The 22,908-nt window shown below is 33.5% G+C and overlaps 1 protein-coding gene and 1 long non-coding RNA gene across 3 annotated transcripts; one reads left to right on the forward strand and one right to left on the reverse strand.

The window, feature by feature from the left end:
* Positions 1–4,892: 4,892 nt before the first annotated feature.
* LOC131017481 (disease resistance protein RPP8-like) lies at positions 4,893–9,894 on the reverse strand. Its single transcript, XM_057946228.1, has 2 exons — positions 8,875–9,894; positions 4,893–6,734 (listed from the first exon to the last, which is right to left on the reverse strand). The coding sequence occupies exons 1-2, from the start codon at positions 9,782–9,784 to the stop codon at positions 5,053–5,055; spliced, it is 2,592 nt and encodes an 863-aa protein (XP_057802211.1). The 5' UTR covers positions 9,785–9,894; the 3' UTR covers positions 4,893–5,052.
* A 5,154-nt stretch (positions 9,895–15,048) lies between these two features.
* On the forward strand, positions 15,049–19,593 carry LOC131017482 (uncharacterized). 2 transcript variants are annotated; one of them, XR_009099638.1, is made up of 5 exons: positions 15,049–15,179; positions 16,516–16,573; positions 18,869–18,937; positions 19,011–19,171; positions 19,349–19,593. It is a non-coding gene; the product is annotated as an uncharacterized LOC131017482 (long non-coding RNA). The 2 variants fall into 2 exon arrangements; XR_009099636.1 differs by lacking the exons at positions 15,049–15,179; positions 16,516–16,573 and having other exon boundaries at positions 18,720–18,937.
* Positions 19,594–22,908: the final 3,315 nt, after the last annotated feature.

Here is a 22,908-nt window from a genome sequence, read left to right on the forward strand (position 1 = left end):
AAAAAGGGTCTGCCTTTTGGGTAGGGAGGGAGAGATAGATCTAGATGTTAATGGTTTTGAAATCCCCCACTCCACCAGGCAATGCTGTGTTTTTGTTGGGCTTGGATACACTTGGGCATTTAAGGTGTTGATGGATCGAGAAATGAGCTCTATTAAAAAAAGGTAGTTGGACTGAAATTTGGGCTCTAATTTATAGCTTAAAATCGGCACACTCAGTCCACCAATTTGGGCCTCCCATTCGGCCCACTATTTACGTCAAAACGGGAAAAAACTGCACAGGGAAAAGAGAATTTGACTATGAATGGAAGAGTAGGGGTCAAAATGAGAAACAAGAACAACACTTAAACCCTCTATCGGGGTGGGTTGGGCCTGGTGACCCAATCCCTCAAGTCCAACCACATTGCAAAAAGAAAGAAAAAAATCTGTATGTGTGTGTTGGCCTAGCAGTTGGATGTTAATGCCCAAGATCTAAGGTCCTGGGTTCGAGTCCTCCATTAATTTCTTTATTTACATATGCAATTTATGAAGAAAAAAAAAGTCCAAGGCAAAAATCGCAAGCCTATTGGACTCGACCTTACATTATGTAGAGTTAGTGGCTTTTTAGAACAGTAACTTAGATTGATTTAGAGATTAGGACAATAATTTTTGAACTTGTAAAAATAGGATACTAACTAATAAACTTTTCACCCGCAGGACAATTATCGGCCAATTATCGATTTTTTGGACTTTTCCACCGGACCAAACACATGACATCCTATTTGGAGCCGTAAAAATGATATGCTTGTCACATAATCAACCCCTCCGTGCGAGTTGTTATGTGCTTGGTCCGTTTGAAAAAGTCCGAAAATTTGATAATTGGCCGAGAAATATTCTGCGGGTGCAACACTTATTAATTAGTGTCCTATTTTTACATGTCCGAAAGTTATTATCCTAATTTTCAAATGTGGTATTGGCTTATAAATACCCGAACTTTGTGCATTTTCTGATTTTGCACCTCAACTTTAAAATTTACCTATAAATACTCGAACTTGGTATTTTTTCTGATTTTGCACCCAACGAATTTTTATCCTCAAATCGTTGCTAACATGACAGTCGAATTGACATCCCAAATCTACAGTTACATGTCCTAAATTTCATATTGACAATTTGCCTCGTTATGAACTTCAAACTTCTCTCTCAATCCGGTTGTCATTTCATTAACAATTTGGGGATAAAAATTCGTCGGGTACAAAATCAGAAAGAATACAAAGTTCGGATATTTATAGGCAGATTTTAAAGTTGAGGTGCAAAATTAGAAAATGCATAAAGTTCACGTGTTTATAAGCTAATACCCCTTTCCAAATCAATCTATGTTACTGTCCTAAAAAACACCCTAACTCCATTATGTATCACCAATATCAAAGAATTAGATAAACAAAAGGAATATTAATTAGAACCTAATTGATTATCGGGAAAAAGAGCAACAAAATCCCTCTCGAATTCTAATCGTGTGTGTATATATATACATGATATATATATATATATATATATATATATATATATATATATATATATATATATATATAGGGTCAGATTCAATGGAAACCACTTCCTTATATAGAGAATAAAGACCAAATCAGAGCCATTGATCTCACCAAAATCAATGAATCAGATTAATCCGAATTCTTCAAGTTTAGGAAATCCCGTAAATTCCTCATTTTCCAATTCTGGGAACCAACGAACATTATTATAAACTTACGAACATACTAATGTTCGTCGATCTGCTCGTATATAAAACAAATGAAGATACTAATGTTCGTCGATATGTTCGTATAAATACAAATGAACATACAAATAAACATACTTATATTCGTAAGTTCATAATAATGTTCGTTGGTTCCCAGAATTGGAAAATGAGAAATTTACGGGATTTCCTAAACTTGAAGAATTCGGATGAATCTGATTCATTGATTTTGGTGAGATCAATGGCTCTGATTTGGTCTTCATTCTCTATATAGGGGAGTGGTCTCCATTGAACTATTCCCTATATATATATATATATATATATATATATATATATATATATATAGGAAGAGGTTCTAATAAAAACCTCTGTTAAAATGAGAACTAGGAGCCTAATTTTGACCTTTTAAATATTAGATCTAATGGTTAGAATTTAGTCAACAAAAGAAACTGTGCATCTATTATATTTTACTGTGCATTTAAAAAATATGCAATTTATGCAATTGAAACCAATAATGCAAAATACTCAAGCAAATCGAAATTGTGCATCTATGCAATTGAAATTGTGCATCTGTAGTTTAATCTCAACTCTCTATTTTATTTAAATCAATGGCTTTAAATTGGTTCTTAGTTTTCATCTTAAGAGGGGTTTTTATATTAACCCTACCCTATATATATATATATATATATATATATATATATATATATATTCAGCCATTCGATCATTTTCAGCCATAAGAGGGAGAGGTTCAAGAAAGAACCATAAATAAAAAAAAAACTGAGAACCATTTTCAGCCATTCGATCATCAAGATCTACGGTGGATGCATCATCTTGTTAGATGAATATAGAACCTGGGTTCGAATCCTGAAGGGAGCATTTTTTATTTTTTTTAGTGCATTAATTTTAACAGCGAATGCATTAATTTTTACAGTGAATGCATTAGATGTGATGGTTCTCTCATTCTCACAAATAATGTAGTTCTCTCTAGAACCACGCCCTATATATATATATATATATTATTTATTTTCTCAATTTTTAGTAAAATTAATTTTAAATTGGGTTTGAATTGAGACATGCACATGTATGTAAACTATAAACAGGTCCGATCATTGATTCACATGTTTGCATAATAAGGCACAAATTTTATAAATTGATTACTTTAAAACAAAATATTATTTTACGTGTAACAAAATAGTTAAAATTTTATTTTTGTTTTTAATAAAATATATCCATACATTTTATCTGTATCGTGAAGAAAAATATATTTTTCATGTCTAAAAAATTTATTTATTCCAGTTTCGTCCATTGTAATCAATAATAATAATAATAATAATAATAATAATAATAATAATAATAATAATAATAATAATAATAATAATAATAATAGGTAAATTATGAAATTAGTAATTCATAAATGAAGAATTTAGATAAAGAAGAATTGAGGATATATATGATGTTAAAACATATTTGATATCTTTAATCCTGTATCAAACTTATAATAATCTCCATCGAGTGAAGAGTTCATATATATCACCTCATCTCATATTGATTTTTTTTATGAGGTTTCACTAAAATAAAACCTATACTCCCTCCGTCCCATTGATCTTGTCATGTATTCCTTTTATTGTTTGTCTCACTGACCTTGTCTCATTTCTATAAATTGTAACAATTAGCTAAACAATAAGAATTCTTAATTACATTATCTCTCCGACTTTATCATTTTATTACATTCTTTCTCTTATTCTATCATCTTTCATCTCCTACTTTATCAATTTTATAGAGTACTTTATTACCTACACACTTAAAACACTAATAATACTCTTCTTTATAACTGTGCTGAAACCAAATGGGACAAGCCCAATGGGACGGAGGGAGTATAAGAAGAAGCTCTTACTCTAGATGATAATAATCTTTAATTGGCGGAATGATTGAGATTAATACAATTTGAATTGCTTTGTCAATTCAATTTGACTAAATTTATTTAATTAAATACTCCTGTCATCCCATTATTGTTGGCCTATTTTTTTTGGGCACACATGTATTTAGGAGAATGAGTTTGTAGTGTAAAAGTGTGTAGAGGTGTGTGAGGCCACATTATTTGTAGTGTAAAATTATTACCAAAAGTAGAAACAGACCATTATTAATGGGACATCCCAAAAAAAGAAAAATGGACCAACAATAATGGGACATAGAGAGTATATAATTTAATTAATTTAATTTTTAAAAAATAAATTATTTCTTCAATTTAATTTGGTCATAAAATAAGTTATTTTGTACTCCCTCCGTCTCAATTCAATAGGCCACTTCCAAAAATGAGAAGTCAACACATAATGTATAAAATGTTGTCAAGTTCAAGCTCCATACAAAATGATGTTTAGAAGTTAGTTGTGATCTTACAAGCTCCAAATCATACAATCTCACAAGTTAGCTTTGATTTTTGAAGCTCCAGATAGTGATGTAAAAAAAATTGACGCATAAAAGTTCATTTTTTGTATTTCAAAGTCTAGAGAAGATGATGCTCAAAAGTTTGGTAATTAAACGTTAGATGTCATCTTTCGGGCTTTAGATGATGATATGGTCTTATAGGGTTCAGATGAGATGATGCTCATATGACAATTTAAACAATTTGTACAAAATTAATAAAAATATATATTGTCTATATACAATTGACAACAAATTAATGTGACACATTAATCCCTCCATCCAATTTACATTAAAAAAAAACCTCTAATCTTACATCGACCTCTTTTAAAACATTATTAAATGAAACTTAACATTTAATTGAGGAATATAGTTGAGATTAATATAATTTGAACTATATTACCTCAAATTAAACAAATTAAAAAAAATATATATATAAAAATAATTTATTATACAAAAATAATATTAGTATATAATTTAAATTAATTTTCCATCGAATTTCGACGGGTTACACACTAGTATAATTTTTAACAATATAACACAAACAAAAATAGAGTTAAAGAAAATATTTTGTTGGTTTCAAAAAAAAAATAAAAATTGTTAGAAAGTTATGATTTTTTTTACCTAAGTCCTATACGAGATCGATGTAGTTAGTAAAATGATATACTACATCTCACACATAATCAATATATAGGTCGATTTACAAATGAGTGATATTTTGAAAGTCAGCTCGATCTGATCCATGAACTTAAAATAAATATAACTTGATTACATAATCATCAATAAATTCACTATTCACGCATGCAGTTAGATAATGTCAAATTAATGTTTCAACAAGAACAAGACGCTCCATTTCTTATTACACAAAGACGCAGGAATAACGAAAGATAAGTAAAGTAAGCTTGAGTTTATTCAGTAACTATGTTGATGTGTTGCGGTAGATTCCCAGTCTTCAGCATGGGGCATCGAACGATTCGGAGATGTTTGAGCTTCGGCATTCCACCTTCTTCTATGATGACGCTCTTCAGTCCAGACAAATCTCGAAGGACCAGGGCTTCGAGACAGGGGAACCCATCGCACAAAACTAGCATCATTTCACCCGAGTAAGCATGCGTCTGTAACTTGAGGAAGAGCAGCTTTGGAAGCTTACCCAGCTCTGCCATCGGATCATCATCTAACCCGGTAAACATCAACGTGAGGTGAGAGAGATTTGGAGGAAACATACTCGCAGTTGGACATTTGGACATCTTACCATACAGTTTAAGTTTGGTGAGATTGGTGAGCTGCGGCACAGCTAATGCTATGTCAGTAACATACTGAAGCCCACTTAAGTGAAGTATGACAAGATTCTGCATCTTCTCCAATGAAGCTCTTACTTTGATCAACTCTTCACACTGTGTCCTTTTTGCATGAAACTGTATGCCTAATTCACGAAGATGGCAACTACTCGTTAGAGTTGATATGCACTTCATCCAATCCTTGTGCCGTATTTCTCTCAAACACTCAATATTTTTCCACATGTTTATGTTTGTCGGTCCACGTTCAATATATGCGCTGAAGTAACGTAGCCTGTCCATTTTCAACGAAACTAGTCTTGGGAAATATACGAAGCATAATTTCATGTCAAGAACCTCGAGGTTTCTAAGATGATCAAACCAGCTTGGGAGCATCATTTTTCCAGCTCCGTATATTCTCAAGCACTTCAATCCAATCAATAACCGAATAGAGTTGGGCAATCCTTTAAAGAGATAGCAGGTAAGCTCGAGTGTCTTAAGGAGTTGATAGCTCTTCATGTAATGAGATCGCATGGTAAGGATATGGTAATTAAGTAGGAAAAGAGAGCGTACATGCTTATTTTGATTCGACGAGCAAGTCTCAAGATTTTCTTCATAGACAACACGATGGCGAGGTTTATACGATGATTCTGATGAAATTTCCTTTTTCCCCTTTACTATCTCCAAACCTATTTCCTCCTCTGCTTTTCTTAAGCATACCTCGCGGACAAGATCATGGAGGCGACAACTTTTGACTTGATCATTCATGTTTAGATCTTTAATTTGAAGCATGCTTCGATTGATCAGCTCATTTAAATAACCTCTTCCTATCTCATCAATACTTCTGCTTTCTTCCTTTTGGATCAAGCCTTGTGCATCCCATATCTTTACTAGCCATTTTGCTCGGATAGTAAAGTCTTCTTTGAAAAAGGCTAGGCACAAGAAGCATGATTTTAATTGGGGAGACAAATTCTGATAACTCAACTCCAAAATTGTTGATACGCCGCTTTCAGTCCTTCCCAAGTTAGAGTTTATTTGGTTAAGAACTTGTTCCCAGCCACTCTTGGTTTTAGTTTCCATGAGTAAGCCTCCTACCACACTGATAGCTAATGGTAGACCATGGCATTTTTCCAAGATTTGATTGCCCACACTCTCGAATTCTTCTGGACATTTGCCAATTGTGTTACCAATGAATGCTTTCTTCAACAACAATTCCCAACTCTTTTCGGAGTCTAAGGGACTCATCTTGTGCACGTATTGATCATACTTTGTAATAATCTTGTTGCGAGTTGTAACCAATAATCTACTTGATTTATCTGTCCATCAGAGCAATACTTGATTAATTTAGAAAAACACAACAGTTCAACGGTTCCAGCAGTCTCAGTTTATTTTGTTTTGTATGTATGATTTGTATCTATCTTGGAAAATATAGAAGTGAAACTACGAAACACTAAAAGAAAGTCCAAATTTGTCAACTAAAGTGAACATTTTTATTCAATCATTGTCATATCATTGTAAAAGTAGATTTAGGCTCTCATGAAATAATTTTTTTTTTTTTTTTTTTTTTTTTTTTTTTTTTTTTTTTGACACTGGCTCCCATAAAATAAAGTTATTCAATATATTTCTAAACTAAACTTTTCTTATATAAAAGGTTACTATGGATAAGGCAGTACTATTCAGACGCATATTGTGGGCAGCCATAAGGCCGATGTTTTAAACAAACCGCTGATTTTCTCGTTTTCAGTAGTATCTATACTTTGGACAAATATGGATTATTTTTACGTAAATGTTCAATGTTTCTAAATTTCCTATATAACTTAATTTTCCACAGAATCTGATCCTATATGTATGAAAAAATTACTGACATGTTCAATGTTCATAGGGTTAAGTTCTATGGAAAAATAAGTTATATAGGAAATTTAGAATCGTTGAACATGCCAATAATTTTTTATAAACATACCACTAATTTTATTGAACGTTTGAAGTTTGAATCCTGAATACGGTCATCACAATTACCGAAATATTCATCAAAATCAGAAAAGACAACATAAAAAATTACCGTGCATTGGATATTGAAACATAAATATTTGGCTTAGATTACTATATTGTGCACTACGTGCAAAAAATATAACTATGTACTATTCACTTCACGTGTAGTTAAAAACCACATCATTTAGAGGATTCAACTGATGTAAGGTTAAAATTAAAAAATGGGAGACATAATTGATAATAGCATTTGCACCCGTTTAGTACACGAAAAATCTTTATATATTTTTTTATACATAAAATAGATATTAACTTGATTATGATATAGTAAAAAACTATAAATACAATTAAAAATATAATGTTAAGTGAATATACTTGTGCTAGCTATAGAAAAATAAATTATAATAATAAAAAAATTGATATAAAGAAAAAGCAAAAAAATTAGGAAAATAAAATAAGTTAAAATAAAAAATAAAAAATGTACTTATTCGAAAAAAAATTATAGTTGTAATATTTAAACAAATATAATTTTTAAAGTTGTAATATTTAAACAAATATAATTTTTATAATTAAATCAAATATATAAAATATATCAAACTAAAGCTCTTTTCGTGATCTTAATTTGATATGCATATCAAATATTTTATAATTAGCCTATTTTTACAATTTTAGAAAGAAAAAAAAAAGATAAAGAAAAAAAAATATAGTATATAAATTCGATCAAAGCAAACTCCAGTTTGTTAAATTGAATCCCAATTTGATCAAATCAAACTCCAATTAGTGAATTGAATTACCAATTTGATCAATTCAAGCTCCAATTTGATCAACTCAAACGGACGATAGCTCAGTCGAATTGGGAATTTCGAAATAGATTCCTCAATATGATGAAATCAAACTCCAATTAGCTAATTAGATTGGGGATTTCAAAATTGAGTCACCAGTTTGATCAATTGAAGCTTCAATTTAATCAATTTGAATGAGTGGTAACTCAATGAAATTGGGGATTTCAAATTTGAATCCCCAATTTGATGGTTTCAAATAGGGGCTAGCTCGATCGAATTGGGATTTCAAAATTGATTCCCCAATTTAATAAAAATCGAATTCCAATTAGCTAATTGAATTTGTTAGTTTAAAATTGTGTCACCAATTTGATCAATTCAAACTCCATTAATTTGATCGATTCGAATGGGTACCGCTCAATGGAATTAGGAATTGCAAAATTGATCAATTCGATGAATTGTCTGAAATCAAATAAAAAATTAAAAACTATGAATTGTAAATCTGAAATTAAATTTAGAAAATAATGAATAGTAATTTATGTGGGTAAAATCGAAAATTACTGAAAAAAATTAAATATAAAACCTAATAAATAATTAATTTTCACATAAATAGAATTTTTCATATATATTACACTTGGATGGCATAGAATGAAAAACAAATTAATTAGAATAGGAAAAAGTGAATGGTTACCTTGTTGATTTGGGAAAGCAGTGATGAGAGATTCCAAATGTTCCTTCTCCCAAACATCATCCAGAACTATGAAATATGATTTGCCCTCCAATTGCTTATGAAGCATTTCTTTAAGCTTTTGTAGTAGATACTGCTTGTCCTTGGTTGACTCCTCCAATTCACGCACCTTTTGCTTGTCAGAGCCCAACAGCTCGAAGATAAGCTGCTTGATCGTCTCTTGTGGTGTAAATTCACTCGACACCACAACCCAACCACGGCGGTCGAATGGACCAGCAACGACGTCGGGGTGGTTGTATATTTCCCGGGCAAGTGTGGATTTCCCGATCCCACCCATGCCCTCTAACACCGCAATGCAAAGCCCTTTCTTCTCCTCACACAAAATCGATTCATGCAGCAGCTTTTCCACATCATCTTTAACGCCCACAAGGTGTTCGTCTTTTTGCCAAGGGCACAACCGCCGCCGCGATTCAACTTCCCATCTCGATGCCGACTCGGCTGCCTCTCCGAGATCCTTGATCCCATACCTTTCGCGACTTTTATCAATGGCATCAAGCCTATCTCGGATCGACTCAATCTCATCTCCAATTTTGTCGAGATGGTACATACGCTTTGGAGAGCTTGTACATCTTTTGAGGAGCCCCCAATTCTTGGCACTCTCAATGTTGAGAAGGAAGATCTCGATGGTATCTTCGGCATCTTGAGCCAACTCTCTGATACCCGAGATCCAATTACGCACCCTCTCCTCTTCAAATTGCTTTTTGTTGGCGTCTTTGAGAAAGGATTGCATCCTCTTCAGCTCCTCTCTCAGCAACTCCACCTTTCCCTCGACGCCTCGCAGGAATTTAACTTTCTGGATGAGCAGATTGCGCAGTAGTTCGACCAAAGATGAGATTGCCGCTTCCGCTGCCATAATGATCGATCACAAAATTGCTCTCTAAAATTTTCCGATGCCAATCTTTTCACGATTTTAGGGCTTAAATATGGCAAACAAGCTAACACTTTTATTCAAAACTTCATAAGGGCGTAAAGTAAATATTCCAAACAAGTTACCATTTCTAATCTTCGTAAGGCTGTTAAGTAAATATGCCCGACAAATTTAAAGGTAGGACAGTAAAATATAAAAAAGTACTCCCTCCGTCCCAATAATCTTGTCCCACTTTCCTTTTTGGGTTGTCCCAATAATCTTGTCCCATTTCCTTTTTTGGCAAAGTTTAAGGCTTGATTAGTTAATTAAACAACATCCTAATTAATTCACTCATCCTACTCTCTCGTCTCTCTCACCCTCTTTATTTCTCACCTACACCAGCACAACGGGAAGAGAAGAAGTCAAGTCGCCTCTTTCTAAAGCCGCCGCTCACTTCCCCTCTGCAAATCCACCGGCGCCGCCGCTCACTTCCCCTCTGTTCCACCGGCGCCGCCCCCCCCCCCTTCCCCCTCTGTTCCGCCGCCGCCGCCTCCGCCTCCCCCGTTCCCCCTCTGTAAATCCGCTCCCCCATGAATGCTCCGCCGGCGCCGCCCCCCTCTTCCCCCTCTATTCATGGTGCTTCGCCTCTCCTCCTCTGTTCCGCCGCCGTCGCCGCCTCCCTCCTTCCCCCTCTGTAAATCCGCTCCCCCATGAATGCTCCGCCGGCGCCGCCCCCCTCTTCCCCCTCTATTCATGGTGCTTCGCCTCTCCTCCTCTGTTCCGCCGCCGTCGCCGCCTCCCTCCTTCCCTCTCTGTAAATCCGTCGAGCACATATCTAAGCCCTAAACTCCCTCTTCTCTTGCCTCGCCATCAGCTTCCCTTCTCCGTCTCCACCTCTCTCTCCACCTCCAAGCCCTAAATCCCCAAATCCAAACGCCACCCCTTCGATTCCGGCGACTGTACAGCCATAGGGCTGCCGCCGCGGTGCCTTCTCCTGGTTAGCGAAGACGATGGAAAACTTGTTGAAGAAATTCGTTTTTCTGTTCTTGGCTTTTCTAGATTTTGTTCTTGGTTAATGAAGATGATGAAAAATTTGTTCTTGGTTTTTTTGTTCTTGGTTAGCAAAAATTTGTTGAAGAAATTGTTCTTGGGCTAAAGATTTGATTTTTATTCTTGTTCTTTTGCTTGATTCTGTTCACTGCTCCGGATGGAGAGAGGCGGCGATGAGGCCGGTGGCTGTGCCGACGCCGGGGAGGGAGGTGGCGCAGGTGTGGCTCCGCCGCCTACTGTTGCCGGGAGGAGGTGAAGAAGAAAGAAGATAAACACAAAGATAATTAGTTCATATTTACTTTTTTTAAAACAAGTGGGACCTTACAATTTACAACACTAACTCAACACTCCTTAATCTCCGTGCCCAAAAGAAAGGGGACAAGATTACCGGGACGGAGGGAGTACTAAAAGTTATAAAATTCTTAAACGCACAACAATAAAATATAAAAAAGTACAAATGTAAAAATTCAACAAGGCATCAAAAGAAAATTCAACAAGGGATCAAAAGGGCCCATTCATCGATGCCTCAAACTTCCATTAAACAGCTCGAATAAGGGCCCAATCTAAAGTCCTCCATACCTAGGATTTTAGAAAAGGTAATCGCCTCTAAATACATTATCTTTCCTATTTTTTGAAATTGCACATCATCTTTGAAATTCGCCTCATAACACATAATATATATATATATATATATATATATATATAGGGGTGGGCTACCGTGAGAGCACATGTTAAAATAAGAAATAAGAGCAATTTTTAAAGTATGAATTTTATATAGAACACGTATGAATTCGCTGTATAAAGGTATGAATTGTGAAAAATAAATTTTTGCTACCTTTCGGATTCGAACTCAGGACCATAAATCTATCCAACAGGATTACAAATCAACCGTAGATCTTGATGATCTAAGGGCTGAAAATGATTCTTATTTTATATCTTAAGAAATGCTCTTATTTTAGCCCTTCCCTATATATATATATATATATATATATATATATATATATATATATATATATATATATAGGGTTAGTATCCTGTGAGAATTTAGAATTGTGTGAGAACTAAGAACCATCTTAGACCCTAGATTAATATTAATCCAGCGGTTGAGATTATTAGTTAGGCATTAATTTGTATTTACAATTTAATTGGAAATCAACCGTTTTTAATGAATAAGGGTAATAGTGGTATTTGAAACAAATGTAAATACCGTGTGAATTGAAATGATTTCAATGAATCCCTAAATTACCGCTTTGACTCAAACTAAAAAAAGAAAGAGAATCCTCTTGGCTTTATTCACTGAAAATTCTAGCCTATGAACATTAGTCTCATTTAATAGTTTTCATATACCATTAGAGAGAACCATCTTTCATATTCAAGGTTTGTATCGCCGGCGTCGGAGAAGGCTACTAGAGAGGATATTTGTATTGTCGGCGTCGGAAAAGGTCTGTATCATTTTCGAAAATCACCGCTGCTATTTTTTTTTTAACGACATGAACATGCCGACGGAATTTTCGATAACATCGAGAGACCCTTGGCTTACCGGTGCTTTCCGGCGAAGCGTCGATAATGTTGAAAAATGTTTGATTTTCTGATGCGTTTAAGATTTTGGTATATGTTTGTGAATGGTTTCCAGTATTTTGGTGAGGCTTTGTCGAAAAAGCGAACCTTTGAACAAAACTTGTTCAAAGTGTAGTATATGTTCATTGATTTTGGAATATGTTCATTAGATATTGGAAATTATGCACAGTATATGCTCATTCATACAATTAGTGAAATGTTCATTTGAATATGATTATTATTCACGGCAGTGTGGTTTTTATTCAAAGTGTGATGTTGGATATTATTTATGGTGTATGTTAATTCATGTCAGTAGTGAAAATGTTCATGGGGTATTGTTCACGGTATATGTTCATTCATGACACTAATGATATAGGTTTTGACACATGAATAAATGGAGTGAATAATTTTACAGTGATGAAATCAATGAACGCATACTTATATTATTGGATGAACAGGGTGTGGTTTGGTTGATGTTTGATATTGTTCATTGATTATTCAGTTGTTGTTCATATGCTTCATATACATGTAATTTGTCTGTTCATATGCCTTAACATTTTGTTCGTGAGATGTATTATTTAATAATAATGTTTTGATGTTCTAATAACCATCTAAATTCATTCATTAAGTGTTGATTCTCGTTCACTATTATGTACGTTGTTTAATAACAATATTATTTGACTTACAGATCATTGAAACATTCGTCTAAATATGAGGACCGTCTCTGGATTCATGTGGAAGAGAGCTATGAGATTATATCCTTATGCATCGATTCTATATTGTGACTACAACTGTGTCAAAGAAGAAGTCGCGTAGTCCGCAAATGTGAATTATCGCAAACTGTGCATGGTTCCTAAGTTCAAGGCTAATTAAGTTTTGCTATTGTTTTATTAATGAACATTGAACGTTGTGAACAATACAACATTGTCATATTTGAGATTCTTATTTGTTGGGGTTGTTAATCTTATATTCGTACTATGAGTTTGAACTTAAATCTTCAAGTCAATTAACTGAAAGTATTAATTATTAGATTTATTAACAATGTTCAATGATTACATGACATTGGATTGTATATGAAATTACTGTTCACAAGCTTATTCATTTAATATTTTAATTTTTTTATTATGTTTATTGCAAAAATTGGTATTCATGATATTATGCTTGTGTTCATCTGTCACATGTGGGCTGTTCATTTGGTCTTCATTAAGCATTTGGTTTTTTATGAGAAAGAATAATATACACGTTATAATTTTTTTGTTCACTGGTTAATAAGATTTGTTCACACCTATATGTTCATTTTCTTCATGTTATTATTTTGTTCAATAATTTGTGTTTAATTTCAAAGTATATGACATTATTGCTCATAAGGTTATTCATTTGGTCTTCATTAAGAATTTGATTTTTTGTGAGAAAAGAATAAATGTGTGTTATAACTTTTTTGTTCACGGGTTAAGTATTTTTGTTCATGTTTATATTCTTTTTGTTCATTCATGTTACTGTTTCGTTCACGGGTTAATATGGTTCATTCATGTCAAAGTTGTAATAGCGGGTATTTTTCATAAAACTTACCCACGCGGAACTAAAACCCAACATTACCCACGTGAAATTAACACCCAACAAACACCAAAAGGATAATATATATATGTATGGAAAAATATCATTCAACTCCGAACATGAATATATCAATAACAGTAACGCATATTGCAATAAAGAACGTGAATATGAAAAACGGTGGTCAAAGTTTTTCAAAAAATAATTGTAAAAAAAAAAATTCAAAGTACTCACCTTCGTGCGGCCAAAAAAATATATGTAAAAAAATTATAACAATCTATGTGTAAATGTTAACACCAAACCAACAATTTAAAAATAATAAGTGAGAACAAAACATCCTTCAACTCATAACATGAATATAAAAAGTAACAAGAATGCACATTGCAATTAAAGGCATGAACATGATTTTTGACATGTTGAATTAATTCGAACGTGAATGAATAAAAATCTCATAAAATATGGTATCTGGTGTATGCTTATCGTATTGCTTTATGCGAAAGAATCAAGTTTGCTAATGAAATATTTAAATATAACATGAGAAATGATTCAAACAAGATTATGTCTAATGGTTAATATTGAAAAATTTACCGATAAAAACCTTTAAATATAAGTTAGTGGGTGATTGGAGATAAAGTTTCTAACGTGATTTGGTTTAAATCCCACCTTCCTTAATTAAAAGATGTGCTCGCATGATTTTAGGAAGAGTACGGTTACACAAAATGATAGATTGACTAAATGGTCCTTTTAAACGAAAATAAAGCTTGGACAAGTTAATAGATAATGACTGTTAGATGGAAAGGATCTACGATTGTGATTAGTTCTTAGTTCTCACAAAAAATTGGAGTTCTCACATGATCCTCTCCCTATATATATATATATATATATATATATATATATATATATATATATATATATATATATATATATATATTTAATTTAACAATCTTAATAAGAGAGGAGTGGGAAGAGGAATAGTACTGTAGAAAGAATAGTGATGTGCTGGCATTTTTGTAATTTTATGTTATTTGGAGGCTCATTTGAAACTATTGATTAATCTCACCATTTTCTCCTCATAGCCGATAAGATCAGCTTTCTCTTTCTCCCTCTTTACTTTCTATTCTATGGTTTCTCTTCTCTCTTTAGAAATTCTACTCCAAGAAATCAAATCTTCTTCAAATTATCGGTGCAAACTCAGATCAAAATCAACCCACTTGAGAAAGCCATTACAGCAGCAAAACCAAAGGTGAGCTTATCTTCTTAAACCTGTTTTTTATACTTTTTTTGATTAGCCCTAGAACTATATAGTGATCACGAAAGCTTGAAACGAGTATAATTTTAAGAAGTCAAAGAGAAATCAAATTATAATGAATTATTTTAAGAAATCAAAGAGAAATCAAAGAGGAAAGGGTGCTCCCTGTTTTACAGAAAATCATGTCTTGATCAGAGTTTGAGTGAGCTGCGGCTAGGTTTCTGGTGTTGATGGTGCTGATCAGAGGTGGCTTTCTTGGCTTCTGGTTATCGGAGAAGGATGGTAGACGATGGGGAACGGCGAGTCTTGGCTGAGTTAGAGCGAGTTGGGGCTGGGTTGAGTGGGTTGTTGTCTGCAATTGACTGCTGATTTATGGGTCGAGGCGAGGATTGTGGGTCAACGATTTGGAACGACGGTGAGGTGTAGTCGGATGGCTGTTTTTCAGATTATTCGCGAGAAATTAAGGGAAAGGGAAGAAGAAGAAGAGGGAAGAATAGTGGTTAGGATTTACTTACTGTTGCGAACATGAAGTGCAGAGAGAAATGATCGAAAGTGTGAGTGGAGGAGATGAGAAAATGGAGAGAGCTAAGGAACAGGGGTAGTATATTGTGAGGGATTTTGACTCTCTATTTTTAATTGATAATAATGGAATATAATTGATCTGGATCATGATATAGTGCATGAAATATAGTTGGGCTTGATGATTAGGATTGGGCATTAATCATTTATCTCTTGTCGCCTTGAGCTACATAAATTTGGTTATATAAACCTAACTATAAATATATATAGCCCAAAATTATCATGCAAAATATTCAAACAAACCACATCTCAAATCAAAATCCTACCTTTTCAATTTTCATATGGTACTATTATACATATTTTGGGGATAGTTTAGTTTTCTTAATTATCTGATGTGGGTGAGTTACTTGCTCTGGTCTCTTCTTTATGTTTTGAGCATATACAAATCTTCTTTAATATAATATTACCTCTTATATATATATAGATTATTCAATCACAGCTTCTTATTAGTTTGTTCTAAAATCCAATGAGATTACATGAAATGCTCAAATTTATGAATATAACTGGGGAATACTTAGCTACCTATTGGGTTTGACTTAATTATTAATTTTAAATTGTTTATTAGACACGTGCTCGTTCAATGACATCCACTTCTTCAAAAGTTGCATATTCTTCCACGGGAGTAGTGAGCACTACCTTGCATTTGAGTTGGGGTTCATATTATTAAGTAGCATTTTTTGATACATTATTAAGTAGTATTTTTTGATAAATACTTGACATCCTTTTCTTTGTCGTGTAATGATGTTTATAGGTTGATAAAAACTGACCCTGTTGCGCTAGCGTTTCGCGTTCTTTCTATTTGATCTGAGGTAAGCTAATAATAAGAATCTAAGAAGTAGTCGTCGTCCGACCATTTTGATTTTAATGTAGTATTTTTGTCATGTGTGCCGTATTTTAACAAATTATTTAGTTTGTTAGTTTAGATAAAATTTTAATATTTGAACAATAACTTTACCAAGTAATTCTCTATAATAACAAAATTCAATTATATCATGAGCATGTCTACCATTAGGCTATTTTTCTCTTGTGCTCATCATTTATGCGAGACATTTTGCCTTCTTATGTAATCAGAAAGCTATTCCGCCTCTCCAAATTTCAAGGTGCATTTATTTTTGTGTTGCTTTTTATTTGTGTTGTAATATTTCATCTTCACGATTTTGCACTCTTCCATTGTTGTTAGATGTGCATGGTCGTTTAGTTATAGTTCTCATTTATAGGTTTAGGGGACATGGTTCATTACTCTAGGATTAGGCCCATATTGGTTTTCTGCCTCTAGCCTTTTTGGATTTTTAAGGTTTCATTACTTTGTGCTACTGGAAGATTGTTATCTTTGGTTTCTGATTAGTTTCAATTGATGCTCTCTCGGTTTGCTTGCTTATGCTCCTACCAAGGTTCTTAGTTTATTGCAACGGTGGGAGTCAATATCTTAATTTGTTCTTATAATAGTATTCTTTTTTGTATTTTATTTTGTTAAATGTTTTATTATTTGATCGAGACATCAAGTGACTTCTCGTGTCTGAGTTCGGTCTCAGTTTTCAGATCTTTTGTTAAGGATAAAAGAGGATGTGTACTTTCAACTAAAGGTTACTTACTCTCAAGTTTTCTTTATATATTTTTTACGCATTCTTACTGTTAATTTATTTTTTCTGTGTCTTTGTTTTAGACCTGAATGGTGGCAAGAGGCTTAAACTTAGTTTGTCACCTCTATTTGCGTTGCCAATTAGTTTTAGGTCGTGTTCACTCGGTCTTCTTACTCGGTCAAGGCATTTGATAGGTTCAAATTTATTTATGTTGGTCAAGTTAAGTTTAAATTTACACGATTTAATTTAACATAGAGGTTTTGTGGATGCTAATGTGAGTTCTTGATACAATTTATTGATCCACCTCTGGGATTTGGTAATCTTTTAACATTATCTGGGTTCATTACTTTTAATTTATTTATTTATTGTGGTTGGTAATTTTCATATAAGACTCCGAAGAAATCAAAGAGGTGTGATATTGTAGGTGAGATTGGTTTAAGTATTCCAATCCTACAACAAACAAGTTATGATTTCACTTGTTTTCTTCATTTTAGATCTCTTTAAAACTTGTAAGAATTTATTGCGTATATGCTCAAATAATGTTTTTTTGTCTCTTAACAATCATATTATTTTCATTTGCCAGACGGTGCTTCTGAAAATGGCCAAGTATTGTTTGAGTTCTTGGCAAAATCTTTTACTTTTTGATGTTGATTGTGAGTAAATTGTCTTGTATTTTTCACTAGATCGGATTTGTTACTCTAGGATTAGGACTTGGGTTATTGCCTCTTGCCTTTAGGTTTGCTTGTCTTTGCTCACATCGAATTTATTTGCTGTAACACTTTCATCGGTTTATTGCACCTTCGGTGATTCACTACCCTACTTTGTTCAAAATAGTATTTTTGTGCTTTATTATCTTTTCATATTTTGTTATATCACTGACCAAATTACTGAATTCTCAATCGTGACTTTGGTCACGTTTTTTAGATATCTTGTTGTGGCAAAAAGAGGATGTGTGCTTTCAAAGAAGGTTACTGATGAGCTTTCTTTGTTTTTTTCTTTTTTTGGGGCTCATTTGTATCGGTTGCACACTTACCTTTAGTTTATTGGTTCTATGTCTTTGCTTTAGAGTATGGTGCATGGTAATTTTAATTAATCTATAATGCATGTTGTGAGCTGTGTTATCACACCTGCCATGTATTTCTCAATTCTTTGTTGGTTATATTTATTTTGGTGTGAATTTAATATTAAATCTCTATTCAAATGTCGTACACGGCCATGTGACAACTTCAAAACGTTTACTTTTTAGTTTACCTCATCCATCTGTTATGGCTATGCCAAATATTTTCGGCCGTGAGTGTTCACCTGCTCTGACTATTCGGCCAAGTAGCATGAGATGTGGATAATTATATTTGTTGTGTGTATAGATTTGCACAATTCAATTTATCATTATGTGAGATTGTTTAGTAAGTGTTGTTGCTATTAATATTTTTATTAACTGTGGTTTGTAATTTTCAAATAAGGCAGTGATAAAAAGAAAGATGTGTGTTGTTGATGTTGACACTGGTGGGTGTTCCAATCTCATAGGTGGGCTGCATGATCTAGGTTGCCGTTACATGAATGTGCTAGCACTTGTTGCGAAATATGGACTCCGAGGTATTTTTCTCATAATGACTTGTAATACAAAGTGAGTGGAAATTCAAAGTTGATCATTTCCTATTGAAAACAGTCATAATAGAGTTGATTAGCATGCAAGAGTTTTCAGAGCAAAAATTGAGTACTTGGAAAAGGAAATTGTAAAAGACATCCACATGTTCATCCACATGTGGTCAAATTTAAGAAAAGAGGACATACACATGTTCATTGCAATGGTTTCCGAGCAAAATAAAGGTGTGTGTAAGGTGAATATTCTACATAAAATAATGATGTTAATAGTTGAATGACGTCATCAACGATATAGGATAGTATGCAAATACATTATTGTTTGTCATCATCATCATCATTATTATTATTATTATTATTATTATTATTATTATTATTATTATTATTATTATTATTACTTTTCAGACAAAATAGTCCCACAAACACCAACACTCAAACCAAGGGGTGGTGTAACAATCAAGCGAAGAATATTGGACTCATAAAGTGAAAAATTCGATGAGACTTTGAGGTAACTTTTGTATGTACTTGTACAATTCTATCTATGACTTTTAGTCTATTACACCATGTCGATGATATTTTATTAACATTTTGAGGTTGTCTTTTGTGTGTGTGTGCCTCAATGTAGCTTCCGATTGAATGCATTGTGTATATATGATGCATAATGTCTTAAAAATATTTAAGTAGTTTGTATATATATATATATATTTTAATTGCACATGGTTAGCCAACCACCAAACGTGCAAATGATGTGGACACGGGAAACGCCACACATACACGCCAGATTTTTTTTTAATTGATGTGGCAGCCATGTAGAAAATTATAATTTTTTTTCCCTATTAAATTCGAATTTCTAGATTTTTTATTAAGGTACTAATTTCAAAATTAGATAAAGGACCCAAAATCAGTGTGTTAATTAAAAATTTTGGAAATTCGAATTTAATAGAAAAATAATACTCCCTCTGTCTATCAAAAGTATAACACTTTTGGTGCATGACACAGGTTTTAATAAAATTGGTGGTGATTTTTATGCGGTAGAGAAAGGATCCCACCAATTTTCGAAATGAGTGGTTCAAATTAAATTGAGGGTGATTTTTTTGTAAATGAGGGGTATTTGTAAGGATAAAAGATAAGGAAAAGATGTGGGTACATGTTCAAAAAAGAAAAGTGTCATACTTGTGATGGACACCCAAAATGACAAAAGTGTTAAACTTTTCGTGGACGGATGGAGTATTAAAATAATTTAAAAAATCTATACTAATATAAAAAATATTTTGGGTACAAAATATAGATTATCTATTATATTTCTATTACGTATTTTATTTTAAATATACTTTTATAATGAAATATTATATATTTAGAAGAATATATATTAATTTATTAGATATTAGTACACTAAATATATTTAATAAGGCTTCTTTCAATACCTCAAATCGTGCTGAGATTAGAGCCACAAATTGTTCCCAACTCGTATAAGTATGATTCACATGTTGAAACCATTGTGCCGTCTTTCCTTCAAAGTGCATAGAGCCTATGGCCACCATTTGATGTTCATGTATGTTGGAAATCGACTTGAAATATTCCTCGCACTTTAATATCCATAACCTTGGCTGCGTGCCATCAAATTTAGGAAGGTCCAACCTTTGTAAAGAACTATAGCAATTCTTGTTCCAACACGTTCACCTTGCACCCTATTCCTAGGGGTATGTTGTGTTATGTTATGACTTCCTCCTATAAAATCCCTTTGATTTGGCTCGCCTAGAATCGAATTTTCCTTAGAAGGTTCATCACATAAGTATCAATAATACTTCGATTTTGAATTAATATATAGTGAAATAAGTTGACACACGATTAATTCTACAAAAGTGAATTAAAATCTTGAACTATATAAGCAAATTCTTGCGACAATATCTCACGGCACGTGATTTCCCTAAAAGTCAAATATCTCCCAGATACATACATCCACCATGGCCACACAAAACACATCGTGATCTCATGAGTGCTCTAGAAACCATACATAGTTTCATAGGAAATGGCCAATTCTTCACACTCGTTTAGGTGATTCATCACAAGTACTTCTTAATAACACATCACAAATAATTTATCGAATCATTTAGAGCCAATTGCTCAACCTCAATCAACATACAACTCCCATCAAGTCCGTCTCATACTAGGACCACCAAAAATGGCCATGGAAAGTTTTATTCAACACATAAAACCATCAACTACACCAAGTAATATAGTGTACCACACTAAAGGGCTATGGTTTACGCCAATCAATCGATGTAAAAAATAGATATACCAATGAACATGAAAGAAGTATAGTTTAGTTTGACCTTCAGTAGGTGTCCACCATATTCCTTTCACGTCAAAGATCTCACTCCCATTTCTTTTGAAGTTTCCAACACCAGACTTCGTGAAACTCTTTTTGTAAATGGGTCTGCTATGTTTTTCTCTGATTTCACAAAGTCCAATGATATAACTCCATTCTTCAAAGTTGTTTCACAGCTCCATGTCTAACTCGTATATGTCTCTTCTTGCCATTATAGACATTATTTTTAGCAACTGCAATCGACAGAATAGAGGAAGAAAGTGAGAGCTTGTTTTACATGAAATGAAAAAAAAAAAAGGGTCTGCCTTTTGGGTAGGGAGGGAGAGATAGATGTTAATGGTTTTGAAATTCATCCAATGCATGAAGAGTTGCATTTGCACTTCCCAATCCCCCCCTCCCCCAGGCAATGCTGTGTTTTTGTTGGGCTTGGATAAACACTTGGGCATTTAAGGTGTTGATGGATCGAAAAATGAGCTCTATTAAAAAAAAGTAGTTGGACTGAAATTTGGGCTCTAATTTATAGCTTAAAATCGGCCCACTTACTCCACCAATTTGGGCCTCCCATTCGGCCCACTATTTACGTCAAAACGGTAAAAAACTGCACAGGGAAAAGAGAATTTGACTATGAATGGAAGAGTAGGGGTCAAAATGAGAAACAAGAACAGCACTTAAACCCTCTAACGGGGTGGGTTGGGCCTGGCGACCCAATCCCTCAAGTCCAAGTCAAAAATCGCAAGCCTATTGGACTCGACCCATACATTATGTAGAGTCAGTGGATTTTTAGGACAGTAACTTAGATTGATTTGGAGATTAGGACAATAATTTTTGGACTTGTAAAAATAGGACACCAACTAATAAACTTTCTATCCGTAGGACAATTCTCGGCCAATTATCGAATTTTTGGACTTTTCCACCAGACCAAATTAACACATGACATCCTATTTGGAGCTGTAAAAATGATATGCTTGACATAATCAACCCCTCCATGCGAGTTGTAATGTGCTTGGTCAGTTCGAAAAAGTCCGAAAATTCGATAATTGGCCGAGAAATGTCATGCGGGTGCAACACTTATTAATTAGTGTCCTATTTTTACATGTCCGAATGTTATTACCCTAATTTCCAAATGTGGTATTGGCTTATAAATACCCGAACTTTGTGCATTTTCTGATTTTGCCCCTCAACTTTAAAATTTACCTATAAATACTCGAACTTTGTATTTTTTCTGATTTTGCACCCAACGAATTTTTATCCCCAAATCGTTGCTAACATGGCAGTCGGATTGACATCCCAAATCTACAGTTACATGTTCTAAATTCCACATTGACAATAAACTTGCCTCGTTATGAACTTCAAACTTCTCTCTCAATCCGGCTGTCATTTCATTAACAATTTAGGGATAAAAATTCGTCGGGTGTAAAATTAGAAAGAATACAAAGTTCGGGTATTTATAGGCAGATTTTAAAATTGAGGTGCAAAATCAAAAAATGCATATAGTTCAAGTATTTATAAGCTAATACCCATTTTCAAATCAATCTATGTTACTGTCCTAAAAAACACCCTAACTCCATTACGTATCACCAATATCAAAGAATTAGATAAACAAAAGGAATATTAATTAGAACCTAATTGATTATCG

Source organism: Salvia miltiorrhiza, chromosome 3 (assembly GCF_028751815.1).
Source record: "Salvia miltiorrhiza cultivar Shanhuang (shh) chromosome 3, IMPLAD_Smil_shh, whole genome shotgun sequence".
Lineage (NCBI taxonomy): Eukaryota > Viridiplantae > Streptophyta > Magnoliopsida > Lamiales > Lamiaceae > Salvia > Salvia miltiorrhiza.

What these genes read in the sequence shown, in the direction of transcription:
- LOC131017481 (XM_057946228.1), bottom strand. Translation starts at nt 9,784, where the DNA reads ATGGCAGCGGAAGCGGCAATCTCATCTTTGGTCGAACTACTGCGCAAT. An exon ending in TGCTTTCCCAAATCAACAAG is followed by an intron (nt 6,735 to 8,874) that starts GTAACCATTCAC and finishes TCTGATGGACAG; the next exon opens with ATAAATCAAGTAGATTATTG.